The 27,904-nt window shown below is 35.5% G+C and overlaps 1 protein-coding gene across 12 annotated transcripts in view; it reads right to left on the reverse strand.

The window, feature by feature from the left end:
* Suco (SUN domain containing ossification factor) overlaps positions 1–27,904 on the reverse strand; it is a 65,080-nt gene that overhangs the window by 18,229 nt on the left and 18,947 nt on the right. For 7 of the 12 annotated variants that reach the window (XR_010056924.1, XR_010056923.1, XR_010056925.1 and 4 more), the window contains 12 exons: positions 27,384–27,534; positions 24,466–24,589; positions 16,758–16,894; positions 16,223–16,290; positions 12,153–12,260; positions 10,907–11,012; positions 9,135–9,155; positions 8,881–8,936; positions 8,323–8,414; positions 7,549–7,614; positions 2,361–2,429; positions 1,361–1,451 (listed from right to left, as the gene is read on the reverse strand). Coding sequence is in view for 8 of the 12 variants with exons in the window: in XM_017598851.3 (XP_017454340.3) it covers positions 1,361–1,451; positions 2,361–2,429; positions 7,549–7,614; positions 8,323–8,414; positions 8,881–8,936; positions 9,135–9,155; positions 10,907–11,012; positions 12,153–12,260; positions 16,223–16,290; positions 16,758–16,894; positions 24,466–24,589; positions 27,384–27,534 (1,089 nt within the window). In the remaining 4 variants the exon portion in view is untranslated. 12 annotated transcript variants of the gene reach the window in all.

A 27,904-nucleotide genomic window follows, 5' to 3' on the forward strand; every position in this document is an offset into this window, starting at 1 on the left:
TGTAAATCCAGAACTTGGGAGAAAGAGACAGGAGGATCACAAGTTTAGGGCCAGGCTAGCCTACATAGGGAGATTCTGTATCAAAGGAGTCCTTTTTCAAAATATTCACATTTGCATGTGTACATGTCTGTGTGTGTAAATAAAACTAGCTTGCTTAGTTTGTTTAAAAAAAAAAAACCCTATGTTAACTGAAGAAGCAGCCTAGTTATTAAATCAAGAATAGTAATTACACACCCAGATAATTAGAAACACTAAGAATGTCTTTATCACTATACATATTTTAAGTCCTTTTAAGAATCAGTAACATATATGCTATATTTCTCACTCCAACCACCCAATAAATATCTTCCTAGTCACTTTCAGTCCTGCCTTTTTTTTTTTTTTTTTTTTTTTGGTTCTTTTTTTCGGAGCTGGGGACCGAACCCAGGGCCTTGCGCTTCCTAGGTAAGCGCTCTACCACTGAGCTAAATCCCCAGCCCCCCTAGTCACTTTCAGAATATAAACATCCCACTTTACTTTTGAAAGCACAAAATTACTTTTTAATTAGTATGCTAACTGGAAATTACAGATTAAAGCATACTTACTACAATTGTGATTTCCTACTACTATAAAATAGTTCAAATTCAAATATCCTCTCTATTAGAATTCTTCTGAGAAAAGAGATTTTTAAAATTTTACACAATAACCATAACCCATAAGTCAAATCACTGGAGTTTATTGTCTACCATAGATAACATGTATCTATGATGTAAATATCTTTGTTAAGAAAACACCTACAAAATGAACATATTTTATATTACCTACATATATAACACTGCCCAAAGTTACCAAAAACAATGAAGATATTGTATGTTATTTTACTTATATACACAACAATGCCCAATGTGTGCCAATACAAAAAATCCATACAAATCAGTTTGAGAAAGGGAACAAGTTTGTTTGCTGTGTGACAAACACAATTCAAGAAACAGTGCACTAGGTATTCTGGGTACCCTCTGTGGCTTTCTAGGGATTTCATATATACATATGCAATGCTTTCAAACCTGAATTCAATAAGAATCCTTTGAAATCTGTCCTCAGCCTAGAGTAATCATCTTTAGTAAGGAAGTATTTTTCTTAAGATTCAATGTGTGAAAGTAATGTACTATACTAAACAACAAATGTGTGGTCTGGAATAGTGTTTTTAATACACATATACACAAAAGAAAAGAAGCAACTGAGAAGTGTCCTAAACAGCTGCCTGCCCTATAATCTGGGCTCTCTTATAAATGACTACATATGCACGGCGAGCTCTTTTCTTTTTATTTCTAATACACTCTGTTCTGTTTTAATAGGAATCTATTGTTGCAGCATAACTTACTCAGGCGATGGAACAGGAGTTGAAACACCAGTTGATTCAGGCATTTTAGGTTCAGTTGTGGCAGTGGCATTCTCAGATATACTTTTATTTCCTATTTTAAGAAAGATGCCCACATTGAGTTCAATGTTTAAAAACTGCACCATAAAATATTTTACTGTAACAAATAAAGAGCTTTTAGTCTCCCAGGGCAGAAGGAAAAGGTCAAATACATTTGCCAGTGAGGAGGTTTTTTGTTTAAATCTAAGTTCTCTTAGGAAGACATGACTGCACAACTATAAAGAATGAACATTATTCCTTATTTGATATTATAAATTTTGTATACTATTACATGATTAATATGCTTCTAGACCAAAAAGTTATCAGAAAATTAGGAATTAAAATGAGTAACTTTGAAGCTTATACTTGGCTTAGTGGTTTTCACGAAATAAAAGGCATCATTTGTTACTCTTTAATAATTGATATTTGCCACTCTCTAAAGAAAAGAAAATGGCCTAATATATTGACATATTTGCTACACAAAAGGAAGGCTAAGATAAAGTACCTCTAGGACTTCAAATTCTCAATAAAGAGATGAGGGTAAGGAATCATTACTCTCATGGCTAGGAAGAATCAAATATCAATTCAACTGGACAAGGCAGCAGTCGGCTCCCACCCAGATACTAACAAGACTAAGACAACTTCATGAGACCCTGACTGAAAATAAAAAAGAGCACTTGAATAGCACATATAATATGCTGGGTTAAATCAATTCTACCAGGGCAGGAGAGGCATCTGGAGGGGCAGGGATCAATTCATGAAATTTATGTAGATGGATATCTTTCATTTAAAAAAAAGTGTGAACTCAATAAACAATAGCTAATTCAAGATTGCTAAGTTCTTTTTAATGGTCTCTTTATTTCTAAACGAAAACTGTATTTTGTTAGCTTATTACTTCCTTTTTCTAACTTATAGTATCCATGAAGTACCAGCTATTTTAAAGACCCATAAAATGATTAGATACCTTCTGTCAAGTCTTCAGTTTTTGCTCCCAGAATATTAGCAGCAATATTCACCATATTTAGAATGGCATCTAAAACAAAATTCAATCAGAAAACAATACCAATATACCTAAAGAGTCTCATTAAAATCTTAGGATAACTTTTAAAAGGCCCATAAAGGTCTTTTAGCTATTTTCTTTTGACTAGATAACTTTTATTTCCTATCAAATCTAATACAGGATATAAATTTTAGCCAGAAGTTGAAATTCTAAGGTTCAGAGGGAATTCTGAATAGTTCTTTTCCTTTTTTAAAATAAAACTTCCTTCTACCTTTTACTAAATACTGTCTTTAACACATTACAAATTCAATTATAGTTCAACATGAGGACCAAAATTCACATTTCACATTTCAAATTTTTCTTTAAGAAGATTCTATAGTTTAAAACAAAAAAAAAATCAACTTATATAGACAAAGTAATGTTCTAAATGAGTGGTTATAGATAAAAATAAAACGGGAGATTAGTATACAAAGAAAAGTAGAAAAATTCTATTATTAATTTTATAGTATTATATGATAATACAATATCTATCAGTCACATAAATTGGTAATACACATAATTAAATTTCCCTGATAATGTCTAAAACTAATTAGGCAATACTAACTAGTATACTGTGAGTTATATAACCCCTAATATCTTTTTGTGGATAAGAGATTTTTTAAAAGCCAAAGTCAAAACTGAGGTTAATAGGTAGAACAATTTGCAGCTGCTTGGTGGTTGTGAGTTTTTTGTTTATTTTTGATTTTTTGGTTTTTCCCCACAGTGGAGACATTTAGCTAACATATAAAGGTACAAGCCTCCATTTCTATCTAAAGACATCTATGAATACATAAGAATCACAGAATGGCAAAAAGCCATGAGAAACTGGAGATGGGAGTTGAGGGGGTCTTCTAGTAATGTACTATAATTTCGGAGAATGGGCAGAGGCTGTACTGTAAGCCTCCCTCCCAGGTTACCCCTGTCTTAGTCTCCAGATAAAAGTGTCTCACAGATTTTGCATGATGCTTTCAATGAAAAACAAAGGTGTGAAATGCAGAGCTCTGAGGGAAGGCACATCAAGAAGGCTGAGCCACTCAGATGGTCACACAGACCCAGTTCTGGAAACGTGTATAGGGTGGGGACATTTCTGACTGTTTTAAAGGACACCCAGGCACAGTAATTTTGAAATGCACATAACTGTGGCTTTATCTGAATATAATAATTTCAGTACTTTGTTAATAGTCATCAAAACAGCACAAAAGCTTCCATTTTCAAACATCTTGCCCTTAGATGTGACAATCTGGTGAACAGAGAACTACAGCCTGGATTTTTCCTCAGGCTGAGATGTTTTGCCTGAGGTAATGACAGGAACAGTAATGGCCATCACTTCACAAACCTACAAGTCAGGAATGGAAACTGCCTCTTTATAAGCCTACTCTGAATGGCGCCCTATTGGACGTGGTCTTCTGCTTACACTACTATCTAAATAAAGTTCAGTCAAAGCTGCCTGCTTTTCAAAAATCAAAAACTTTACTCTACAGTTATATCCTCATGTATTCAAAGTAAACTTGTAATTCAGATTTCCAATTTAAGTCATCATTATTCAATTAACCAAAACCTATGTTTTGTATAAAGAACTTGTCTTTTGTGTTATTTGGAACTTAATTTTATTACTAACTCCACAGTAAGAAGATACAATATTCTATACCTTATAAACCTATTTGTCATCATTTAAGGTGATGGTTTGGTAACAATAACAAAATTTGGAAGATTTCTACCTTCTCAGTTCATCTAATTAAAAGAATCAATTTCCTTATGTTCATAGAACATTTTTTTTCTTTGTGGTCTTTTGAGACAAAGCAACTTTGTCAACAGCCTAGTCTGACTGTTCTACGTTCACGGCCAAATGTGGGGCAGTTCATCATCATAGGCACTGAAATCCCTTTAAAATGGGTAAGTAGTAATGCCAAACACAACTGCACACTGGAGCAAATTTCCCCTCATTTCTCTGAGTGGAGAAAGTTACTCATCTCCCATTATTCCTTCAGTAATCAAAGACTGCTGGGGACCAAACACCTTTATGTCACGGTTGCGTTTTCAGTACATCAATGGCACCTTTGGCTACAGAAAACAGACGTCGTCTGCGATGCAGAGATGGAGTTTTTGTCTGTTTCAATACCAGGAAAAGCCAACCAAAATACCCCCTTCTGTGTGCTCTCAGCTCCCTCTGGATAATCCTTTCTACTTTCTATTTGTAGGACCACAACTATATATATTTTTTTTTTCTAAAAGTATGTTGACTTAAAAACTGCATTTTGTCTTAAACATGTATCTAAGAGAAAAGACAAACTTAAACAAATATCAAAGTTGACAGTCATTTGATAAATCCAAGTGGAGAAGTGGTAGGCAGGGTACCTACTGACTAAAAGGATGTAAGTGTTCTAGTTCAAGAATGTAAGCAGAAGTCAGAAGACCGAACAGGCATGCACACATACTGCTGTAAGACAGCTGTATCTCTGTGGTAATAGTTAAATTACATAGGAACAAGCCTATCTAGGTATAGAGCGGGTATGTATTCTGGTGATGCATACTTCCTGTAAATACTAACTAGAGGTTAAGCTACAAAATTCTAGAAAAACTGCCCTAAAAAGCTACATAACTCTAACATCTAACATGAAAGCCAAAATGCACCATGCTATACTTTTTGAGCACTAACAGTTTCCACAAGTAGAAAACTGTAAATATGACCTCATATGATAGATCCTAAGTCAAAATTCAGGTACATTAAAAATATTGTATAAAATTATCTTCAAGCATGTAAAGTCAGTAAGTAAAAAATTAAATTAAATCAAAAATATCTTCGAGCTATGTGTATAAATTATACAAGAGAATTCCGTGTTTAAATTTATATCCCATCCTCAAGATGTTTCATTATGCACATGCAAATATTCTGAAACACAAACTGTCAAATATTTCTGGCTCCAAGAATATCAATTAAGAGATACTAAATACATTCCCAATAGAAAAAGGGAAAAGAAGTTTTTGTTAAGATTAAAATGACAGAACTCTGTTCTGTGGAGACTGTGCATGCAGTTTTAAAGAGGGTAAAGTTTGTGTTGGTGCACACCTGTAACAACACTTAGGAAGCAGAGGCGAGAAGGTGACAAGTCTGAAGCTACCTGGCCTACCCAGATGTTTCAAACATCTAAAAAGGGGAACCTAACAGTGCAGTAACAGAGGGCACGCCTAGCATGCAAAAAGTCCCAGATCTGCTTTCCAGTACCAAAATGCTGGGTTCCAATCAAGCCCACTCTCGATCTCAGTCTGAACTGCTGGACTGGGACATCCTACGTCAGACCCTGATTGTTTAAATTGACTGTGCACATGCATGCGGTGCTTACACTACTAGTTATCCTATCTTAGACGGTGGAGCCAAGTCAGGTTCAAAAGCAACCACCAATTTTTCAGAAGACTATATAGGTCAGATCAGTAAACTTCATGATTGCAAAGTAATACTTTCTTCTCACCACCTCTTGTTTTGAAACCTTAAGAGGTAAATGAATAAATAAGTAAATAAATGGAAAAACATGTATCATAAAAAAGAGGTATATGTCATTCAAAAGCTCTTTTCTATACTAGAGATCAAGTAACATCTCCCTGTCCCTATCAGTTCACTTTGCAAATTCTTTCAATACGCAAAACACTCAAAGGTAAATGAATTGCCCATCAAGACCCATAAAAGAAGAAAAGAAGAAAAACGTTAGCAAGAAAGACATTTCTCAAGGAGAAACACAAAAAATAGTTGGACAAAAGTAATCGTCTTTGTATAATTATATTATAAAACAGAATGTGATCAGAGAAAAGACTACAAGTAGGGAAATGTCTTACCCTGACATACAATTATGCTTTAATGCAATCTATAAACTAATTCCATAGGAAGAAAAGGTAAAATGCAAAATATTAATAGGATTTTCCCTTATCTAAATCTGTGGTAAGAAACTACCTCCCTTTTGTGTCCTTTCCTTTCTGGTACTATCAGAAGCTAAAGATATTTTAGTTTGGATCTAATTCCATGTATAAAAAGAAAAGAAAAAGGTGTTTCCTTAGAACTAGCTCAACATCATTAAGAATGATTACTATACAACGTATAAAAATATATACTTAAAATAATAGCAAACTCCAAATATATACACACAGTCTCCAGATATATACACACAGTCCCGGGTTTTCACCACAGCACTATTTTTATACCAGCAATAAAAATAACATCAGGTCCTAATTGAAAGCAGTTGTTCAAATTTAAAAAGCCAAAAATTAGCATCAGGGGCTTGGGCTGTAGCTGAGTGCTATGGTGCTTTCTTAACATATGGAAAGAAACAAAATCAATGACTATCAATGAAATATAACGAACTAATAAGAAGAGGACATTACATAACGGGTTCCCCTCTAGCAGCTATTTTTAACACTCTTTTTCTCATCCCTAGCAGATTGCTAAAACTTATAATTCTCCATGGAGAAGAGATGGATAAAAGAGACGATATCCATGGTGATAGTTTATATACACACACTTGTATGACCTCTAGTTAATTCAGTTATTAATCTCTAAATACAAAGAAAACACATAGTTAAGTTTTATATTAACAGAAAAGTAATGTTCCAGCTGGAAAGTACGTTTCTAGAATTCTCTTTAGCCAGCCTACCCCTATATTCATACTAGTTTGGAAGAACAACAAACTAAGCCACCAAGGAGGTATCTTAGTCACTTTTTCATTGACAACAGTATATTATACTGGCACTGTTATTGGTGCACTCTGGAAACAGCTTTGGTATTTTACTGTTAAATAGAAAACTAGGCATATGCACAGATTACCAAGTCTTCATGCACAACAAATTTACTCATTTGATGCTTCCTTAGTTTTTCCCCAAGAAATTCATAGGCCCATCTTTACTGCAAAGAGATTATACTGGACAAATCTGAGTCCATCCCATGCTCACAATTGCCTCCTTTTTACCTACTGCATTCCACTCCCACATGAGTCCCTTTCAAAGCTGATACAGGTCAATATCGGGAGTATAAGCATCCTAGACTAAACTACAACAAATGGCCTGTCAGACAGAGAGCGAGAAAAACCGAGACTTTAGCGGTATGAATAGGAAACCCCCACATACTCACTTGTAGCAGAACCAAGAAGATTCTTTGAAGATTTATCCTCCACAGTATTATAATCCAGGGGATAGTCTGTTTTAAGAGAAGAAGAAAAAATTTGATGAAAATTATTTCCAATAATAACATTTAAGTTTCCGCAGTCAGTCAATTGACATATAAAACATTATTCAGTAAATATTAACTATAAATCTAAAACATTTACATAAAGAAGTTCGGAAGCCTTACAAGTGCAAATCAAGGACAAAATTATCAATGCTAACCAAAAATATTCAACTATATATTTCCCCAAACTTTAGCAAATATTATTTATTTTTTCTACCCAAAATACAAAAACAAAACAAAACAAAAACAAACAAAACCTTCAATTGTTAAAGTTATGGTTTATACCATTTTGATCAAATAAAGAAGCCAGAATAAAACTTTTCCCCCTCCCCTCTGCCTCAAAGGAGCTTCTAAAAGACTCAGGTCTTTGTGCTTGCTCCAAGGCCCAAGGCAAATCAATAGAATCAATATTTTCTTTTCTTGTTTCAGTACCTTCTGAACAACAGGTTCTTGGGCCCAGAATTGGGATATACTTATAATTTATAGAACTAGTATTACAAAAGAAGGGTTCCAGCTACAAAGAACTCACAGACAGGTTTGGGAAACAATTTAAGTTACAAAGCACTCACACTAGAAAATAAATTTTAAAAAAAGGTTAAGTCGTGTCTGACTCATCATTACTATTAAGATTATCAAAGAAAGAACAATTCTGATAATTGCCTGTTTAAAATCACTTACCATAGTCCTCATCAAATAGTTCCTGACGCTCTGATTGATACTGGGAGTCAGCAATTTCCTCATATTCTTCCACCATACTAGTACCGAAAACCCTAGTAACAATTTCAATACAGGTTTTCATTAAAATGCAAGTTACTAAGGCTCATCTCTTCAGATGAAGCAATACAGAAGCAAAAATGTCACATTAATCAGGGTAATGTTTTATGGACCACTAGGCACTTCAAAATAATATTTCTTACATTTATTCATTTACTACTTCCATAAATATAATTAACTTAAAGCATTTAGAAATATAATAACCAATTTCCTATCAATCTGTGCTTCATGTATTATCAACACAATAAAACAGAAAGTAAGCTAACAAGAACAAATAAAAGGTCTATGTTTCAGACTATCTTGACATTTTTTCAAAACACACTCAAATTGGAGGCTTAATACTACATATTTTCTACAACATTAACTTCATATAAGAAAAAATTATCTCTTCACTTTAAAAATATTAAGGTTTTCTATATCATTGGTGAAATAAACAGCAGGAAATATTTCATTTCATATTACCTTATTAGGCTTAAAGGACAGAAGTGCTCTGATCCAAAATGAGACAACAGCTCCACCTGAAAAACAAAAGTCCATGACCCGGAGGCCGGCGGGCACCTGGAAGGCTTACACACTCAGTCTTCTCAGTACAGCATTTCTAAAAACAATCATTTTCCCCAAAATCAATACTTATAAAGCTTTGGGACTTGTTTTTATCTTTGTAAATAATATGCCATGGTCTGTTATTCAATATTGCAAAAGAGAAGGTTGCTAACCTTTATGTACTTGATGAACATCTGAAGCAGGAGAAAGGAAAAGAAAAAGGAATCAGTTGCAAAGTCTGGATCACATGCCATAAGTAACAAGTATCTGCAACCCACATGTATGAAGTGTAGAAGCAACACATTGTGACAGATAAGATTGTAGTACTCCTAATTCTTTGTAGAGCCAAAAGCTATAATTTGCACTTTTTACCATAACAACTGAAAAGCACACTCTAAATACATGCAATAGATTAGCTGTAAGCTAATAAAGTAGAATGATCTTTAATGCATTGTTAATACTTCCCATGTTAGATAGAAAAAGATGGTTCCTAGAAACCATGTCTTATGTTAAATATTACAGCCATGTAAAGTGTATGTATCTACAGTTAAATGTATATATTAATAAACAAACTAATTTATTAAGTTTTTCTGTGGTTTTAAAATATTGTACCCAATGTATTTCAGGGAAGGTATAAATTCTGGCATTCTACTGTTTCATATATAACTAATACAACTGAAAGATGCTTTACTTACAAAATGCAAGTTTTAAAAAGTAATTTGTATATTTGTATTACTTTAGGTGAGCAAATACTCAGGTAAGAATTTGTGCGCATATGTAGCATCCGTTACTACAAGCAAATGGCTTTTAGACATGTCTATAGTATAGATGGTTTTTCCAAATAAAGCAGTTTTACATGGCAAGTTTTACACCAAGAATATCAACTTCAATTCAATATAGAATCCAGCACTTTGATATTGAAATTAGGAATACTACAAGTTTACCCATTTGTAGAAATTAATTTAATTCATGCTTTTAAAGAGAGAGTAAAAAAACCCAGAAGACAAAATCAAGTAGCTATAAGTTCTCACAACTTAAAGAAAGCACAGGGGCTGGAGAGGTGGCTCAGCGGTTAGGAGCACTGACTGCTCTTCCAGAGGTCCTGAGTTCAATTCCCAGCAACCACATGGTGGCTCACAACTATCTGTAATGAGGTCTGGCGCCCTCTTCTGGTGTGTCTGAAGGCAGCGACAGAAACTCACATAAAGTCAATAAATGCTACTTAAAAAAAAAAAAATAAAGAAAGCACAGAAATTAGAAGTTCTGCAATTCCAAAAGGTCTTGTTATTAACAGCATGGTACTTTAAGATCTGTCCAGTATTTTCTAGCAAAGAAAAAGGGGTTCAGGAAAGAGGCACAGACACTTCCATGTATTATTTCAGGTCAGCTCGAGTTGGTGAAGTAAGCAATGGGAATATTTAAAGTGTCTAAAGTTTTATCTGAAACTGCTAAGTGGGCAGTTTCTTTAATTATAAAAAGGAAGAGCCATGAGTAAATGGATATTAAAGCTGAATCAATTATCTAGGAATAAGATTTTAACTAATTAAAAAAAAAATCAGACCTCCTTAAAAGATTCCAATGGTGGCAAGGTTTTAAGTTTCAAAACAGAACACACTAGTTGGGTGACAGTTTACAGGTCTACAGTCTGCTGAGCATGGGGCTGCATGACTCTAGTTCACACACAAGGGCAGCAGTGCCTGGTGAGTTAAGCCAGGGTAGGCTCCGTGAATCTCTGCCTCAAAAGCAAGACTTGTAACTTGGGGTTTACTAAAGCCAAAAAAAAAAAAAAGAAGTTTGGTCTAGAATACCAAGAATACAAAAATGTCAGAATACCAGTTGTCTATAAAATAAAACAGCCTCTTAGTTTCTCTGTTTCCTAAGTGAGCAGGGTGAATAACTAGAATATTTTCATGACAGAGCATAGTCCTATGTGTATAAAGATTACCTTCACATATTTTGCATACATCTGTTCATCCAGGGGGAAACTTTGGACAGTCCGCTCATCTCTACCATGGAAAGTACCCAGCTTAATCCATTTATTTGTGGGATATCTAGAAAATGTAAAAATAAATTATCATGTAGAGTTTTTCTTCTCATTTAAATGACAGGCCCTTGATTCCACTTCACTGGGGAAGAGTTATTTGAAGAATCACATTAACAAGACAAGACAAGGAAAGCAAAAAGCAGGAGCAAGGCAACTTGAGGGTTTGGGAACAAAAGTAACCTTAAGATACCAGTAGAAAGACGAAGAGACTGTCACACACAAGCAGTGACGAGGAATGTGATGACCAAATGCACAAATTCAGTACTAGTAAAAAGCAGGTTAGAAAACAAATTGCCATATTTAAATAGACATCTTCCACAGCTAATTCCTTTAAAAGGAAATCTAGGATTCACACTCCAAACCTGCCATTGTTTATAACATCAAAAGAGCCCAAATTAATGAGTTATCTTTTCCTTGTCTTTAAAAAATATGCGTGCTTTAATTTTCCGAGCCAGATATTACCATCTGACATGTACAATATTAGGGGGAATAATCTGGAAAAAAAAGGTGAGTATCAAAATAGTACATGGAATTCTCAACACATTTTGAGAACTGGTTTCAAAAGCCATACAGATACAAAGATGACTCTGAGGAGGAGGAAGGCCCCTGAAAGACCACTGGAACTGCCATCGATTGACAGCAGCACAGAGGAGTCACAGAATCCTCTAGGGCACACACACTGATATACAAATAAACACCTCCACTGCAGGATAAAATTGAATTATAATTAAAATTGCTACACTTTAGGACAAAATATTCTCACGATATAAGAAATAAAAAGATACTCATTTTAGTAGAATAAAAAATTTACAGGAAAGGCTGAAAAGAATATATTAAAATGCTAAGAATGGTAAATTTAGGGTTGCCAAGAACAGAATATAGGTCTCTTTCTGACTTAAGATTTTCACTTCTTCCATAATCATGCAAGTAAAAAAGATTTTTAAAACACTTTACGAAAAACATACATTGCGATAGAAAATGAAGCTCTTATATATGTGTGTACATTTTCAATACATTTAATAATCCACAGGTTATCACAAACTAGTATTAAAAGTAAAACGATAGAAGACAACAGATTGGCATGTGAGCTTAATTTTTACTCCGAAATTCTATTATGGACTTTATAGAAAACAGTTTAAAAATTTACCTGTCACTGATAGAAACCAGAAAGTCTTTGGGAGTAGAAGAAAATAATTCATAATTTGCAATATCAAACTGTTTCACTTGAATTGGCTCACAAAGCTCAATAACAAACCTTCGAGAAGAAAATAAGACAATTATTTACATAAGCAATGAAAGCTTCATAGTAAACATCCGTATAAACCGACACCCACAAGCTACTGACAGGTACAAAGGAGGAGTGTTTGTAATCTAATGTGTCCACTGATAGAACGCCTACACCTTGTTCAGGACAGGCATTATCTAGTGAGAAGGAGAGAACATTGATATTTGCTCCTATGATATTCTTTTCTTAATGAAATGATTTTTACTGAAAACATTCTGTGATGTTATATACCGACAAGAATCTTTATCCATAGCTACTATGAAAATATCTCTTAAAATTATCTGAAGACAACAACTATCCCAAATACTACCCCAAATGTCCACCTCTGCATTAAAATTTTGCAAAGGCTACTAAGAAAAAGCAAAAATGTCAATTTATATATTCAGCTAAAAGTATTAAAAATTCTCTTTCCAGATAATGAAGCAACTAATGTTCATTAAGATTAAGGCCCATGTTTCAATTCCTAACACTTAAAGACAAAAACAGATAGATAGATAGATAGATAGATAGATAGATAGATAGATAGATAGATAGATAGAAAGATAGATAGAGATAGATAGATAGATAGAAAGATAGATAGATAGATAGATAGATAGATAGATAGATAGATAGATAGATAGATTAGATTAGTTATGTGCAAGCCCTACTTAAGATGTCGTCACATTATGATCACTTAGGCAAAAAATATAATAACAGTATGTTTCCACAGACACAAAACTGCACAAAGCATCACATTTATGAAAAAAGAAACTCATGAATAACATTCAATTTTTTCATCAAATGTAATTTAATTTTCACTGATTCATTCGTTCATTTAGTGTGTATATATATGTGGCATCTTAAGACTACATGCAGGAGAGTTAGGTCTCCCCTTTCACCATGTTGGCCCCTGAGTCTGAACTCATGTTACTGTGCCTGACAAGTGCTTTCTTGACATGCTGAGTGATATTGCCAGAGTGGAATGAAATCAAAGATATTAAAATTAACTGTGTAATTTTGGAGAAAAGTAAAACTAAGTTCCAGGAGATGGTTAAAACAACAACAACAATCAGGCTTCAGAGAAAGGTGAAGAAAAGAGCTAAGTAACATTTATCAAATTCTCACTCTGGCTCAGATACTTTATTAGACAATTACATCTGTCCTCATACCAAACTGCAAAGAATATTATCTCTACAGAATCAATCACTGAACAGATACTAATTGAGTATTTCACATTTTTTCTTCTTTTAATAACAGAACCTCCCAGGCTGTAGCTAGAATATGGCTTTCTATCACAGACATTTTAGATAATGGGTTGTAACCACAACTGTCAAGTATAACTTTCAGGTTAACACCAGTTCCAGGGGATCTAATGCCTCTTCTGCCTTACTTACAACACCTAGCACATAATGTGGTACAAAGATGTACATGCAGGCAAAACACCCCTAAGACATCAAAAACTTAAAAATAACAATAAAGGTGCAAAGTTAGCACCATCTTTAAAATACATGAGCTGAAAATGTCATTCTTTTATTCAACAAGTTTCAAGGATGAATCACCATGCTGATGAAAAGATAAAATGTGATAGGGAGAATTAGAAATTTTTGAAGTGGGGTTGGGGATTTAGCTCAGTGGTAGAGCGCTTGCCTAGGAAGCGCAAGGCCCTGGGTTCGATCCCCAGCTCCAAAAAAAAAAAAAAAAAAAAAAAAAGAACAGAAATTTTTGAAGTATTATTTTATAGGAACACTATGTAGAATTTCCACACAGGGAAGCCCCTTGGCTTCAAAATTATTAGCAATAAAAAATACAAGGAGGTAGCTATCTATATATATGCATTATATATACATATATACATATATAAATATATATAAATAAGTCAAATGCATCTTCATATACGACAGCTTGAAAGAGGTGCTTACAAGAGTAATAAAAAACTGCTGAGGAATACATTTCAGAAAAGATACATGGAAAAAAGTTAACTATGTTAAACAATAAGAATGAACCTTATTTTACTGGTAATAAAATTCAGTATCTGTCATTTAAAGATTTAACACAATCTCAAATAAAATCTCCATATGGAAGTCAGGAATGCAACAAGAAACGTCTAAAAATAATAGTAATCAATCATAGGCACACACACACACACCAAAAAATAAAAAAATCAATGTACAAAAAAGTCCTAATATACAAAATTTTGCCCTACTAGACATGAAGATCTGTAAGACTAAATTGTGACACTGATACAAATAATGATAAACTGACCAATGAGGAGCAGCATTGTAACAAAAGTGCATGAGAGGAAAATTTGTACTAAAAAGTTTTAAGTTAAGAAACAGGGTGAATTACTGAATAAAAAATTACCCCAACAAGAGAACCAGTAAGTGGGGAATGAATTCTTCCTACACATGGAATTTCTTCTACAATGTAAGAAAAAAATTCCAGAGATGCCAAAATCAAGTTGAAAGTTCTATTAAAAGACACCATAAAGGGGTTGGGGGATGGCTGAGTTGGTAAAGTGCTTGTAACACAAACATGTATATATGCCTACATGTACGCATGGGCACTACTGTTTGCTGGTTCCCAGTGTCCAGAGGGGAGTTACAGATGTTTGTGAGCTGTCAAGTAGGTGCTTGAAAACAACCCTGGGTCTTCTGAAAATATAATAAACAATCCTAACCTCTGAGCTAGCTCTCCAGCTCCCTCAACTGGCTTTTAAACATGAACTTTTGAACAATAAAACAATGTAATAAACGTATTAATTCTCCCATAAACTGTTATGTCTATAGTAGTCATTAATCAAAGACTGAAAAAGCAGTGAAGCCAAAATAACAGAGTATTTCTTAGATGTCTTTCTCTTCTACATTCCTAATTACTGAATAGTCATTTTTACCTGTTTAAATCTCTTTCAGATATATTCCTCTCTTCTGCACCCAAACTGCAATTATTTAGCTCAAGGTCATGAGTTCAGACTGAAACTATGACAATAGTCTTCCATCTCATTTCTCTGCTTCGACTGCATTTTCCTGTAGAAGTCGTTCTTTGAAGACAAGCTTTCTTGAAATGCTAATGAAATAATGCCACTTCTGTATAAATGCTAACCTACCTGCCCTTTGGGGGGGGGGGTGCAGCGAACTTTATTGATGGTATTCAAGAGAGAAGGGAAGGGTCCCTAGGCCCCTCCTGTTATTATGGGGGTCTTTAAAACAGAACTGTAAAACTGGAGAATGCTCAGAGACAAAGTGCTTACCAGGCAAGTTTTAGGACAATTATTTAGATTCCCAGCACCAACGTAAAATCTGAGTGAGTGCAACAGCTGCCAGTAATCCCAGAAAATACTTGGAGCCAGCCGGCTAACTAGACTAGTGGGATCGGCAAACTCTGGGTTCAAGTAGAGACTGATCAAAGAAGACACACCTCCATCCACACAAACAAACATGTACTCCCATATACAAGCACATTGTGCAAGTGTGTGTGCCTGAGAGACAGAGACAGAGATGCATGCACACTGTCATGTTGAGTACATACAGTACCAAAGAGTCTGACTGTAGCCACATAGCTCGATTAATGCTCCAGCCTCATCATTACACTATTCTACTTGGACCTTCTTGTCACAATTAAATTGCTTCTACACAGTCATCCAGAAGATAGGTCCTATTAAAACATGGTGACCCAATAATCTACTACCTCCTGTATGTCCTTTAAGATTCAGTCCAGAAATCACCTAAGAATTTCTCCTTCATATCTAGCTCTTTGAGACAACCTAGTCTTCTGACCAAACCTGTCACTGTTAGCACTTCTATCTCCTTAAAAGAAAAGGCATCTTGTTCTTAATTTGGGAGTAATATCAATATTGATCAATCATAAATGCTTATTAAATTACACAAATATTTCAACCTTATCCCAATAAAGATGTTCACGTATAAAATATGCTTTGTAAAATTTTAATTACTTACCATATTTTAGTGCTGCAAGGATTCAGCATATAAAGATCCATATTTTCTATAAGAATAGCAGATGTGCTCTATTTCAAGAGGCAAAGAAAATAAAGAAAAGCAGCTTAAAAATACTTCAATTCTAAAATTTTGTGGAATTCCTGTACTTTTGACTTATAAAATGAAGCTAAGATAGAATACTTGTGGAGAAAAAATAAATGGTTAAAATTTACCAGTTAAGGCTATAATAGCATTAAATTAGCCTTATATCAACTTGCCCTTTTAAAAATTATAATGCCATTATAAAGGAGAATAATTTTTCATGAGCTATTTTTAAAGCTGCATACAGAATATTAAATTATTTTTAAAGGTGTAATGTTATCAACTAATATAACAAAAAATTTATACTATAAAATATTTAAAAGCATAATCTTATATTAATATGTTAAAAACAATTCATATTGTAATAGTTACTGTCACACCAATGTCTGCTTTTAATAAAATCACTAGTTTCTTAAATTTTCTTTTAAAAAAAGAAAACATATACTTTAAGTACCTTGGCTTCCGGATTAGCTGCCAAAATTTTGGCACCGCATTCTACAGAGGCATAATTATTTCTATTTTTCTGGACCTTTTTGGTGGCATGTGGACCTCCATTAGAAGATGGGTGCAACGACTGACCTGTAGACAGACCTTATTGTAAACACACACATGATGATTACGATTGAAGTACACCCTCGGCCCACAACGACTGACCTGTAGACAGACCTTACTGTAAACACACACGATGATTACGACTGAAGTACACCCTCACTCGGCCTACTGCAACACAATCATCTCAAAACTAACATGCTACTTTCCAGAAAGGAACAGGTTTTAATTCCTAAAAATATAGCTTTAAAATACATGAGAAACCCAAGCCAGACCTGGTGGCACATGCTCATAATCCAGCATTTGAGAGGCCATGCAAGGAGGGTTGCCATGAGTTTGAAGCTAGTCTGTATTCACAGCTAGCTCAAGCCAGCCAAAGTTACGTAGAGAGATTCTATCTCACAACTAACAAACTAGAAATTCAAACTGCTTTGACATATCTGGAATAAAAATTCCCAGTTCCTGAATTATGTCTAATAAAAGAACATAAAGATTTCCCATGAGAATACAGCCTTATTGGCTTTATGTTTTCTTCTACTTCTACGCCCAACATCAAGAATTCTTATCTCAGAATTATTATGAAAAAGGTTTAAAGCTTTCTGACTGAACTTTCTATGTCCCCACAGAAGTTTTCTCCCCACAGATTGGGAGTGATATTATTACTCTTATTATTTTACTATCATTAGATAATTGCTAACAACTGTGCACCAACAGTAAATGGCAGTATAATCAGCAGCAATGTGGTAATTCTATGATGAAGTTTTTAGAAATGTTATTTTATAATTAGAAAGAGAAAACATTTATTTAAACCACCTGCTCAAATAAAAAAAATTAAACTTCTGGTCTCCATTTGCCCCCAGAGTTAAGGCTGGGTCATAGCTCTCTATAACCAAATCCCGCCTGGAGAGAGCTGGATTCCCAGGAGTGCTGTCACTCCTAAGATCACAGGTGAGACCACCACTTTTGCTCCAATAACTGGACCCACCAGGAGCCCAAGGGCACAGGAACCATGGAGCGGTCTGGGACAGGATCCTTCTGGTCTCTGCCCCTGAGCTAAGGCTGCACCACAGCTCTCCATACCCAAGCACCCCCTGGAGAGAACTGGTGTCCCAGGAATGTTGTCTCACCTATAATCACAGCTCTCTGTACTCTATTACCTTCCAGAGAGAGGTGGTCTCCCAGGAATGCTGAAAAACCCAAGATCACAGGTGCACAGGAGGGACAAGTTCCAGTCAGAGACTGCCAGACCAACTAACACCAGAGACAACCAGATGTTAAGAGGCAAGTGCAAAAACATAAGCAACAGAAAATGAGGCTACTTGGCATCATCAGAATCCAGTTCTCCCACCACAGCAAGTCCCAGAAATTCCAACACATCAGGAAAGCAAGATTTGGATTTAAATCACACCTCATGATGATGTTAGATGACTTTAAGAAGGACAAATAAATACTGAAGAATGCAGGTAAACAAGGATTAACACAAAAATCCCTTAGAGAATTACAGGAAAACATGACCAAATAGGTGAAGGAATTGAACAAAACCATCCAGGATCTAAAATTGAAAACAGAAATAAAGAAATCACAAAGGGAACCAACCCTGGAGATATAAAACCTAGAAAAGCGATCAGGAGTTACAGATGCAAGCATCACCAACAGAATACAAAAGATGGAAGAGAGAATCTCAAGGGCAGAAGATACCATAGAAAACATTGTCACAACTGTCAAAGAAAATGCAAAATGCACAAAGATTCTAATCCAAAACATCTGGGAAAACCAAGACACAATGAGAAGATCAAACTAAGGATAATAGGTATAGAAGAGAGTGAAGACTCCCAACTTAAGGGGCCACTAAATATATTCAACAAAATTATAGAAGAAAACTTCCTTAACCTTAAGAAAGATATGCCCATAAACATACAAGAAGCCTACAGAACTCCAAATAGATTAGACCAGAAAAGATAATCTAGATAATCCATCACATACAAAACACCAAATGCACAAAACAAAGAAAGAATATTAAGAGCAGTAAGGGGAAAAGGTCAAGTGACATATAAAGGCAGACCTATCAGAATTACACCAGACTTCTCACCAGAGACTATGAAAGCCAGAAGATCCTGGGCAGATGTCATACAGACCCTAAGAGAACGCAAATGTCAGTCCAGGCTACTATACCCAGCAAAATTCTCAATTAACATAGATGGAGAAACCAAGATATTCCATGACTAAAACAAATGTGCACAATATCTTTCAACAAATCAAGCCTTACAAAGGATAATAGATGAAAAACGCCAACACAAAAAGGGAAACTATACCCTAGAAAAAGCAAGAAAGTAATTCTTCTTTCAACAAACCCAAAAGAAGATAGCCACATAAACATAATTCCACCTCTAACAACAAAAATAACAGAAAGCAACAGTCACTTTTCCCTAATATCTCTAACATTCAATGAGCTCAATTTCCCAATAAAAATGCATAGACAAACAGACTGGCTACACAAACACGACCCAGCATTTTACTGCATACAGAAAACACACCTGAGTGACAAAGACAGACACCACCTCAGAGTAAAAGGATGAAAAAAAAAAAAAAATCCTCCAAGCAAATGGTCCCAAGAAACAAACTCGAGTAGCTATTCTAATATTGAATAAAATCAACTTCCAACCAAAATTATCAAAAAAGGAGAGAAAGGACACTCCAAATTAGTCAAAGAAAAAAAATCTACCAAGATGAACTCTCAATTATGAACATGTGCTCCAAATACAAGGGTACCCACATTCATAGAAGAAACCTTACTAAAGCTCAAAGCACACACTGCACCTCACACAGTAATAGTGGAAGACTTCAACACCCCACTCTCTTCAATGTACAGATCAGGGAAACAGAACCTAAACAGAGAAACAAGGAAAGTAACAAAAATTATGAACCAAATGGATTTAACAGATATCTACAGAACATTTCATCCTAAAACGAAAGAATATACCTTTTTCTTAGCACCTCATGGTACCTTCTAAATTAACCATATAATCCGTAACAAAACAGGCCTCAACAGATAGAAGATGATAGAAATAATTCCACGCATCCTATCAGATTACCATGGACTAAGGCTGGTCTTCAATAACAACAGAAAGTTCACATACAAATGGAAGCTAAACAATGCTCTACTCAATGATAACTTGGTCAAGGAAGAAATAAAGAAATAAATTAAAGACTTCTTGGAATTTAATGAAAATGAAGGAGCGGAGTTGAGGATTTAGCTCAGTGGTAAAGCAAGTGCAAGGCCCTGGTTTCGGTCCCCAGCTCCGAAAAAAAGAAAAGAAAAAGAGAAAAAAAAAGAAAATGAAGGAACATACCCAAACTTATGGGACACAATGAAAGCAGTGCTAAGAGAAAAACTCATAGCTCTGAGTGCCTCCAAAAAGAAACAGGAGAGCACATATGTCAGCAGCTTGACAGCACACCTAAAAGCTCTAGAACAAAAAGAAGCAAATATACCCAAGAGGAGTAGAAGGCAGGAAATAATCAAACTCAGGGCTGAAATCAACCACGTAGAAACAAAAAAGAGCTATACAAAGAATCAACGAAACCAGGAGCTGGTTCTTTGAGAAAATCAACAAGATAGATAAACCCTTAGCCATACTAACCAGAGGGCACAGAGTATCCAAATTAACATCAGAAATAAAAAGGGAGACTAACAACACAAATGGAGGAAACACAAAAAATCATCAGATCCTACTACAAAAGTCTATACTCAACAAAACTGGAAAATCTGGAGGACATGGACAATTTTCTAGACAGATACCAGGTACCAAAGTTAAGTCAGAATCAGATAAACCATCTAAACAGACCAATAACGCCTAAAGAAATAGAAGTAGTCATCAAAAGTTTCCCAACCAAAAAGAAGCCCAGGACCAGATGGGTTTAGTGCAGAATTCTATCAGACCTTTAAAGAAGACCTACTATTAATACTCATCAAACTATTTCACAAAATAGAAAGAAACAGAAGGAATCCTACCCAATTCGTTCTGTGAAGCCACAATTACTCTTACACCTAAACCACACAAAGAACCAACAAAGAGAGAATATCAGACAAATTTCCCTTATAAATATTGATGCAAAAATACTCAATTAAAATTATTGCAAACTGAATCCAAGAACACATCAAAATGGAAATCTACCATGATCAGTAGGCTTCATCCCAGGGATGCGGGGATGATTCAATATATGGAAAGCCATCAACGTAATCTACTATATAAACAAACTCAAAGGGAAAAACAAAAAACCACATGATCATCTCATTAGATGCTGAGAAAGCATTTGACAAAATTCAACACCCTTTCATGGTAAAAGTCTTAGAAAGATCAGGAATTCAAGGCCCATACATAAACATAGTAAAAGCAGGGCTAGAGAGATGGCTCAGCAGTTAAGAGCACTGACTGCTCTTCCAGAGGTCCTGAGTTCAATTCCCAGCAACCACATGGTGGCTCACAACCATCTGTGATAATGGGATCTGATGCCCTTTTCTGGTGTGTCTGAAGACATCTATAGTACACTCATATACATAAAATAAATTTTAAAAAATAGTAAAAAGCAATATTCAGCAAACCAGTAGCCATTATCAAACTTAATGAAGGGAAACTTAAAGCAATTCCCACTAAAATCAGGGACTAGACAAGGCTGCCCTTTCTCTTCCTATCTATTCAATATAGTACTTGAAGTCCTGAGCAACTGGACAACAAAAGGATGTCAAAGGGATACAAATTGGAAAGGAAGAAATCAAAATATCACTATTTGCAGATGTATGATAGTATACTTAAGTGACCCCAAAATTCCACCAGAGAACTCCTAAACCTGACAAACAACTTTAGCAAAGTGGCTGGATATAAAATTAACTTAAATAAATCAGTAGTCTTTCTCCACTCAAAGGCTAAACAGGCTGTGAAAGAAATTAGGAAAACAACACCCTTCACAATAGTCACAAATAATATAAAATACCTCAGTGTGACTCTAACCAAGGAAGTGAAAGATCTGTATGACAAGAACTTCAAGTCTCTGAAGAAAGAAATTGAAGAAAATCTCAGAAGATGGAAAGACCTCCCATGCTCATGGATTGGCAGAATTAATATAAAAGTGGCCATCTTGTCAAAAGCAATCTAATGATTCAATGTAATCCCCATCAAAATTCAACTCTATTTTCCACAAAGTTAAAAAGAGCAATTTGTAAATTCATTTGGAATACCAAAAGACCCAGGATAGCAAAAACTATTCTCAACAATAAAAGAACTTCTCAGGGAATCACCATCCCTGACCTCAAGCTGTATTACTGAGCAATAGTGATACAAACTGTAATGGTATGGTGCAGAGACAGGCAAATAGATCAATGGAATAGAACTGAAGACCCAGAAATGAACCCACACACCTATGGTCACTTGACCTTTGACAAAGGAAATAAAACCATCCAGTGGAAAAACAACAGCATTTTCAACAAAGGGTGCTGGTTCAATTGTAGATCAGCATGTAGAAGAATGCAGATCAATCCATGCTTATTACCCTGTACAAAGCACAAGTTCAAGTGGATCAAGGACCTCTACTTAAAACCAGATACACCCAAATTAATACAAGAGAAAGTGGGGAGGAGCCTGGAACACATAGGCACAGGGAAAAATGTCCTGAACAGAAGACCAATGGCTCATGCTCTAAGATCAAGAATTGACAAATGGGACCTCATAAAACTGCAAAGCTTCTGTAAGGCAAAGGACACTGTCATTAAGACAAAATGGCAATCAACAGATTGGGAAAAGATCTTTACCAACCCTACATCCAATAGAGGACTAATATCCAAAATATCCAAAGAACTCAAGAAGAGAGCCAAATAACCCTCTTAAAAAATGGGCTACAGAGCTAAACAAATCGAATCAGTCTGGAAATCACTCTGGCAATTCCTCAGAAAAATTGGACATACTGCTACCTGAGAACCCATCTATACCACTCCTGGGCATACACCCAAAAGATGCCCCAACATATAACAAGGACACATGCTCCACTATGTTCATAGCAGCCTTATTTATAATAGCCAGAAGCTGGAAAGAACCAGATGCTCTTTACACAATGGAATTGTAATGGTACATTTACACAATGGAATACTACTCAGCTATTAAAATCAATGACTACATGAAATTCTTAGGCAAATGGATAGAACTAGAAAGTATCATCCTGAGTGAGGTAACCCAGTCACAAAAGAACATACATGGTATGCATTCACTGATAAATGGATATTAGCCCAAAAGCTAGAGTACCCAAGATACAATTCACAGACCATATGAAACTCAAGAAGAAGGAAGACCAAAGTGTAGATGCTTCAGTCCTTCTTAGAAAGGAGCAACAAAATACTCAAGTGAGATAGAGGGTGGGAAGTTCTTGGGAGGAAGAGAAGGGGGGAAGAGGGGGAAAAAAGGGGGTCAGGATCAGGTATAGGAGGAGGGGGGATGATATACAGAGGACCAGGAAATTGAACAGAGGTGTGTACCATGGGGAATGGATAACTTGGGGTAGCCACCAGCAAGTCCCAGATGCCAGGAAAGCAAGAGACTCCCAGGACCCAGTGGTTAAGAGATAGCTGAAATGCCCAACGAACAGGAGGGAGAACCTGTATAGACCATATCCAGAGGTTAGGCAAGGCCCCTGGTTGGGGGATGGGGCCTCCCACTCATCACCACATTTTTAACCCAGAATTGCTCCGGTCTAAAGAAATACAGAGACGGGGTTGGGGATTTAGCTCAGCGGTAGAGCACTTGCCTAGCAAGCGCAAGGCCCTGGGTTCAGTCCCCAGCTCCGAAAAAAAAAGAAAAAAGAAAAAAAAGAAATACAGAAACAAAGTGTGGGGCAGAGACTGAAGGAAAGGCCATCCAGAGACTGCCCCACCTGGGGATCCACCCCATATACACCATATACAGACACCAAACCTAGACACTACTGCAGACGCCTAGAAGTGCTTGCTGACAGGAGCCTGATATAACAGTCTCCTGAAGAGGCTCTGCCAGAGCCTGACAAATACAGAGGCAGATGCTCACAGTCAACCATTAGAATGAGTACAGAGACCCCAATACAGGAGAGTTAGAGAAAGGACTGAAGGAGCTGAAGAGGTTTGCAACCCATAGGAAGAAAAACAGTATCAACCAACCATACCCCCCCAGAGCTTCCAGGGACTAAACCACCAACCAAAGAGTACACATGGCTCAAGCTGCATATGTAACCGAGTATGGCCTTGTCAGGCATCAATGGGAGGAAAGGCCCTTGGTCCTGTGAAGGCTCAATTCCCCAGTGTAGGGGAATGCCAGGGTAGGGAGGCAGGAGTCAGTGAGTGGGTGGGGGAGCACCCTCATAGAAGCAGGGGGAAGGGAGAAGGAGATATTGGTTTTCTGGAAAGAAAACTGGGAAAGGGGATAGCATTTGAAATGTAAATAAGTAAAATATCCAATAAAAAAAATTTTGGGGGGTTGGGGATTTAGCTCAGTGGTAGAGCGCTTGCCTAGCAAGCGCAAGGCCCTGGGTTTGGTCCCCAGCTCCGAAAAATAGAAAAGAAAAAAAAATGTTTTTAAATTCCAATGCTTTCTTACTTTTTTCTTTCTCTACTTCCATAACTTTCTTCTTCCACTCATCAAATGTGGGTATATCTTCTGGGTCTTTGGGACTTGTAACAGATGTAGGGTCAGTTTCTCGTGGTTTTGTATAATCAGAGCTCTGAAAGAAATGTACCCCCCCAAAATAATTAATAATGAAGCTGAGCACAAATGCTTCTTTAACAATAAATAAAAGTTTAATTTTATAATGAATACTATTTAAAATGAAATATTGATTTACTTAAAAATTCAAATTCACGTAAAAGAACTGAAACTTTAAGCACCAAAAAATTATGTTAATAATATAAATATAACTTATTTTAAAACAAAACAGAATGCTATATCCTAATCAAATTCATTACTCAGCAGAGTATACTTATAGTACAACCTCCCTTAAATCTAAGTCATACTTACTTATCAAAATAGTAATTTTAGATTAGCATATTGTTTTCCAAAATCGTTAACAAGTATCATATGCATAAAAATTTTAAAGTAGATTTTTTTTTTCTTTTCTTTTCTTCAGAGCTGGGGACCGAACCCAGGCCTTGTGCTTGCTAGGCAAGCGCTCTACCACTGAGCTAAATCCCCAACCCCTAAAGTAGATGTTTAAAATGTTATTTTAAAAGCCCAAGACTTAATGCTTTAAAAGAATATAGAAATTGTGTTACGTGCTAGTAAAAGGATTTATTTTTTTAAAAAAATAGATATATGGAATGCACTTTTAAAACCTTGGTGCACTGGTTCTGTAGATTTAAAAATAAAATGAAGATTATAGGCTGGATGAAACAAGCCTCGAGAATGAAGTACTTAAAATGCATTTAAATAGCAAACAAATGAATGTAAAGAATAACTGAAAATAAGCAGTGAAAGGAGTAGAAGCAATAAATTCAACAAAAAGAAAATGCAATCATAAAATAATCATGAGAAGGTATGGAGAGCAGAGGTGCAAATAATATCAGTTTGTGGAGATTATAGTGTGACAGTTGGGCAAAGTGTTACATATCTAATGCATTATGGGGAATCTATCAGATTGCTGAAGGAGTGTTAAAATACAGTATTAGCAAGATCTACAGACCCACTAATTCCACACCATGTGCAATGTCAATAGACATGTGCATAACTGCACAGTGCAGTGCTACTTCTAATACAGGGAAATCAGAAACTTGACTATTCCTCAAATGAATAATTGTAGGAGAATAACTATCAACATTAACAGACCAATCTCTTACATAAAAACCTAAATAAATGCATGAATGTTATTACAGACTGTTTCAAAGTAAGTCACCAAATGCATGACAGCATTGTCTGAAGAGAAGCTATAACTGCTACACTATGTTTTTTCTTAAGCAGAGTAATTTACTTACTTATTCATTTCATCGTTCAACAATTTATATATTATAAAACAAAACAAAAACTTAATATGTTTATTAATAAAGCCTGTTTAAAGAACTAAGTCTGGTAAATAATTTAGTGATTATAAAAGTTCACTTGGTTGAGATAATAAAGACCCCACTCCCAAAAGAAAATAACATATAACTCTAAGATCCAGGTAACAAAGTTTCTCTCACCAATTTAGAAATCCAAACAAAACCATAAAACCAATTTGTAATGCACTGTGTACAAGCACTGTGTGTATCTTCATGCCAAGGTCCTGCAAATTGTCTGAATAATGCATGCTTCAATCTCCTTGTATTAGAGAGCAAAGTGCTTACATGAACTTAACTGGGCAGAATTATCCTGAACTGGACACTCATGTGTTATTTCTGACTACCTTTTAGGGATACTAATTTGCTCAGGAAGTAATTATATACTTAATTAAAATGTCATTCTTCTACCTATTAGCACAGGCAGTTGGCTAATAGTTGAGAAGCAGTAAATGTAAAAGAGAGCCAACTATCAAGCTTCGATTCGTACCTGAGACTACAAGGGCTCCAAAGGAGACATGTTCTAGTGTTTGCCTACTTTTCCTTACAGGTGTGATATCTGACAACTGAACTTTAACAACTCTCGATCAGGTTCCACTGGAATTAAAATGAGTTCTTTAAAATACCAGACTATCACTTCTCGGCCTTTTGGCTAAGATCAAGTGTAAAATACCAGACTACAAAACACTGAGTTTCTATGGTCTAGGAAGCCCACAGACACACACAGTTAGTCCTATGAGTAGAACAAAGCTCTGTAACATAAGTTAGGAAGTTTAAGTGAAAATTCACTAAAAAGAATGGAACATCCCAAACTAAAAGGAATAAATAAGAAGGTGTGCTTGGCATTTTAAATTACTCTTTCATTTGATTTATTTTGCTTTCACGTTGATGAAAACATCTCACTAGTTCTTTCTTACCAGAGGGGTCCTAACAACCCCTCAGGAGATGTGTTTACTGGGCTCTTCTAGGCAGTTAAAGTAGACTTCAGAGAGAGTAAAGACAACTGCTTCACTATAATAAACTCCATCTTTATTGTAAGAATAGTTTCAAGACAGTGGTTTAGCATCCAGTTGTACCTTGCAGTAAGTAACAAAACCAAAAATGTGCTCTTAAAATATTCTAGCTGAGTAGCATATATTTGCTCTCACTGAATTAAATGCTATTCTTCAACTTAATGGCTGTGGTATATCTAGAGATCGAAAACACCGCCTAAGCAGAATTTTACTTATATTGCCCCAAAAAGCTGAAGGTGGGCAGAAAGTCATATAATTATATATAAAACCCAAGAGAATCCATTCCGGAACACCTTTATACATAAATACTAGACAGAACATCATGAAGTAACTACTTGCTATATACAGAAGCAGAATTCATCAGTTTTATGACTAATACCCCTAATTTTATAAAATATGTTTAGCAATTTTCTTCAAGATTGCACTCCTAAAGTACATTACATAAAAGAGTACTAGCCAGCCAAGCTCACACACTAACCTCATTTTTTAAAGTATCTGAAGCATTCAATGCAGACTTTGGATCACCGCCATCTTGTTCACTCACTGAAACTTTTGATTCAAACTCTGATTTTGTTACTTTTTCTTTGCCATGTGAAGACGACACGTTCTCTATATGTTGGCCAACAAGGCTATTTAAAAGCAAAAGATATATTAAACATATTTTAGCTGGAGAGGAAGCTTTTACACAATTGTTATGATTACCACACACAAGGAACAACTAAACAGAAGCACAAAGAGATAAAATTCCAGTAATAAAAGTAAAATGAAGTTTGTACCAAACATCTTTTTAAAAAATTACACCGCAGTTATTGTAGAATCATATCACTAATCAGATGTGCTAGTGCAGGTCTCTAATCCCAGCATTTGGAAGGCTGAGGCAGGAGAATCCTGAGATAGAAGCAAGCCTGGGTTACCCAAAAAGTTCTAGGTTAGCCTAGGCGGTCTACACAAAAAGACACTGTCATGATAAAAAAGCAGAAAGAGCCACAGCTAAGGGAA

This window comes from Rattus norvegicus, chromosome 13 (genome assembly GCF_036323735.1).
Source record: "Rattus norvegicus strain BN/NHsdMcwi chromosome 13, GRCr8, whole genome shotgun sequence".
In the NCBI taxonomy this organism is placed as follows: domain Eukaryota; kingdom Metazoa; phylum Chordata; class Mammalia; order Rodentia; family Muridae; genus Rattus; species Rattus norvegicus.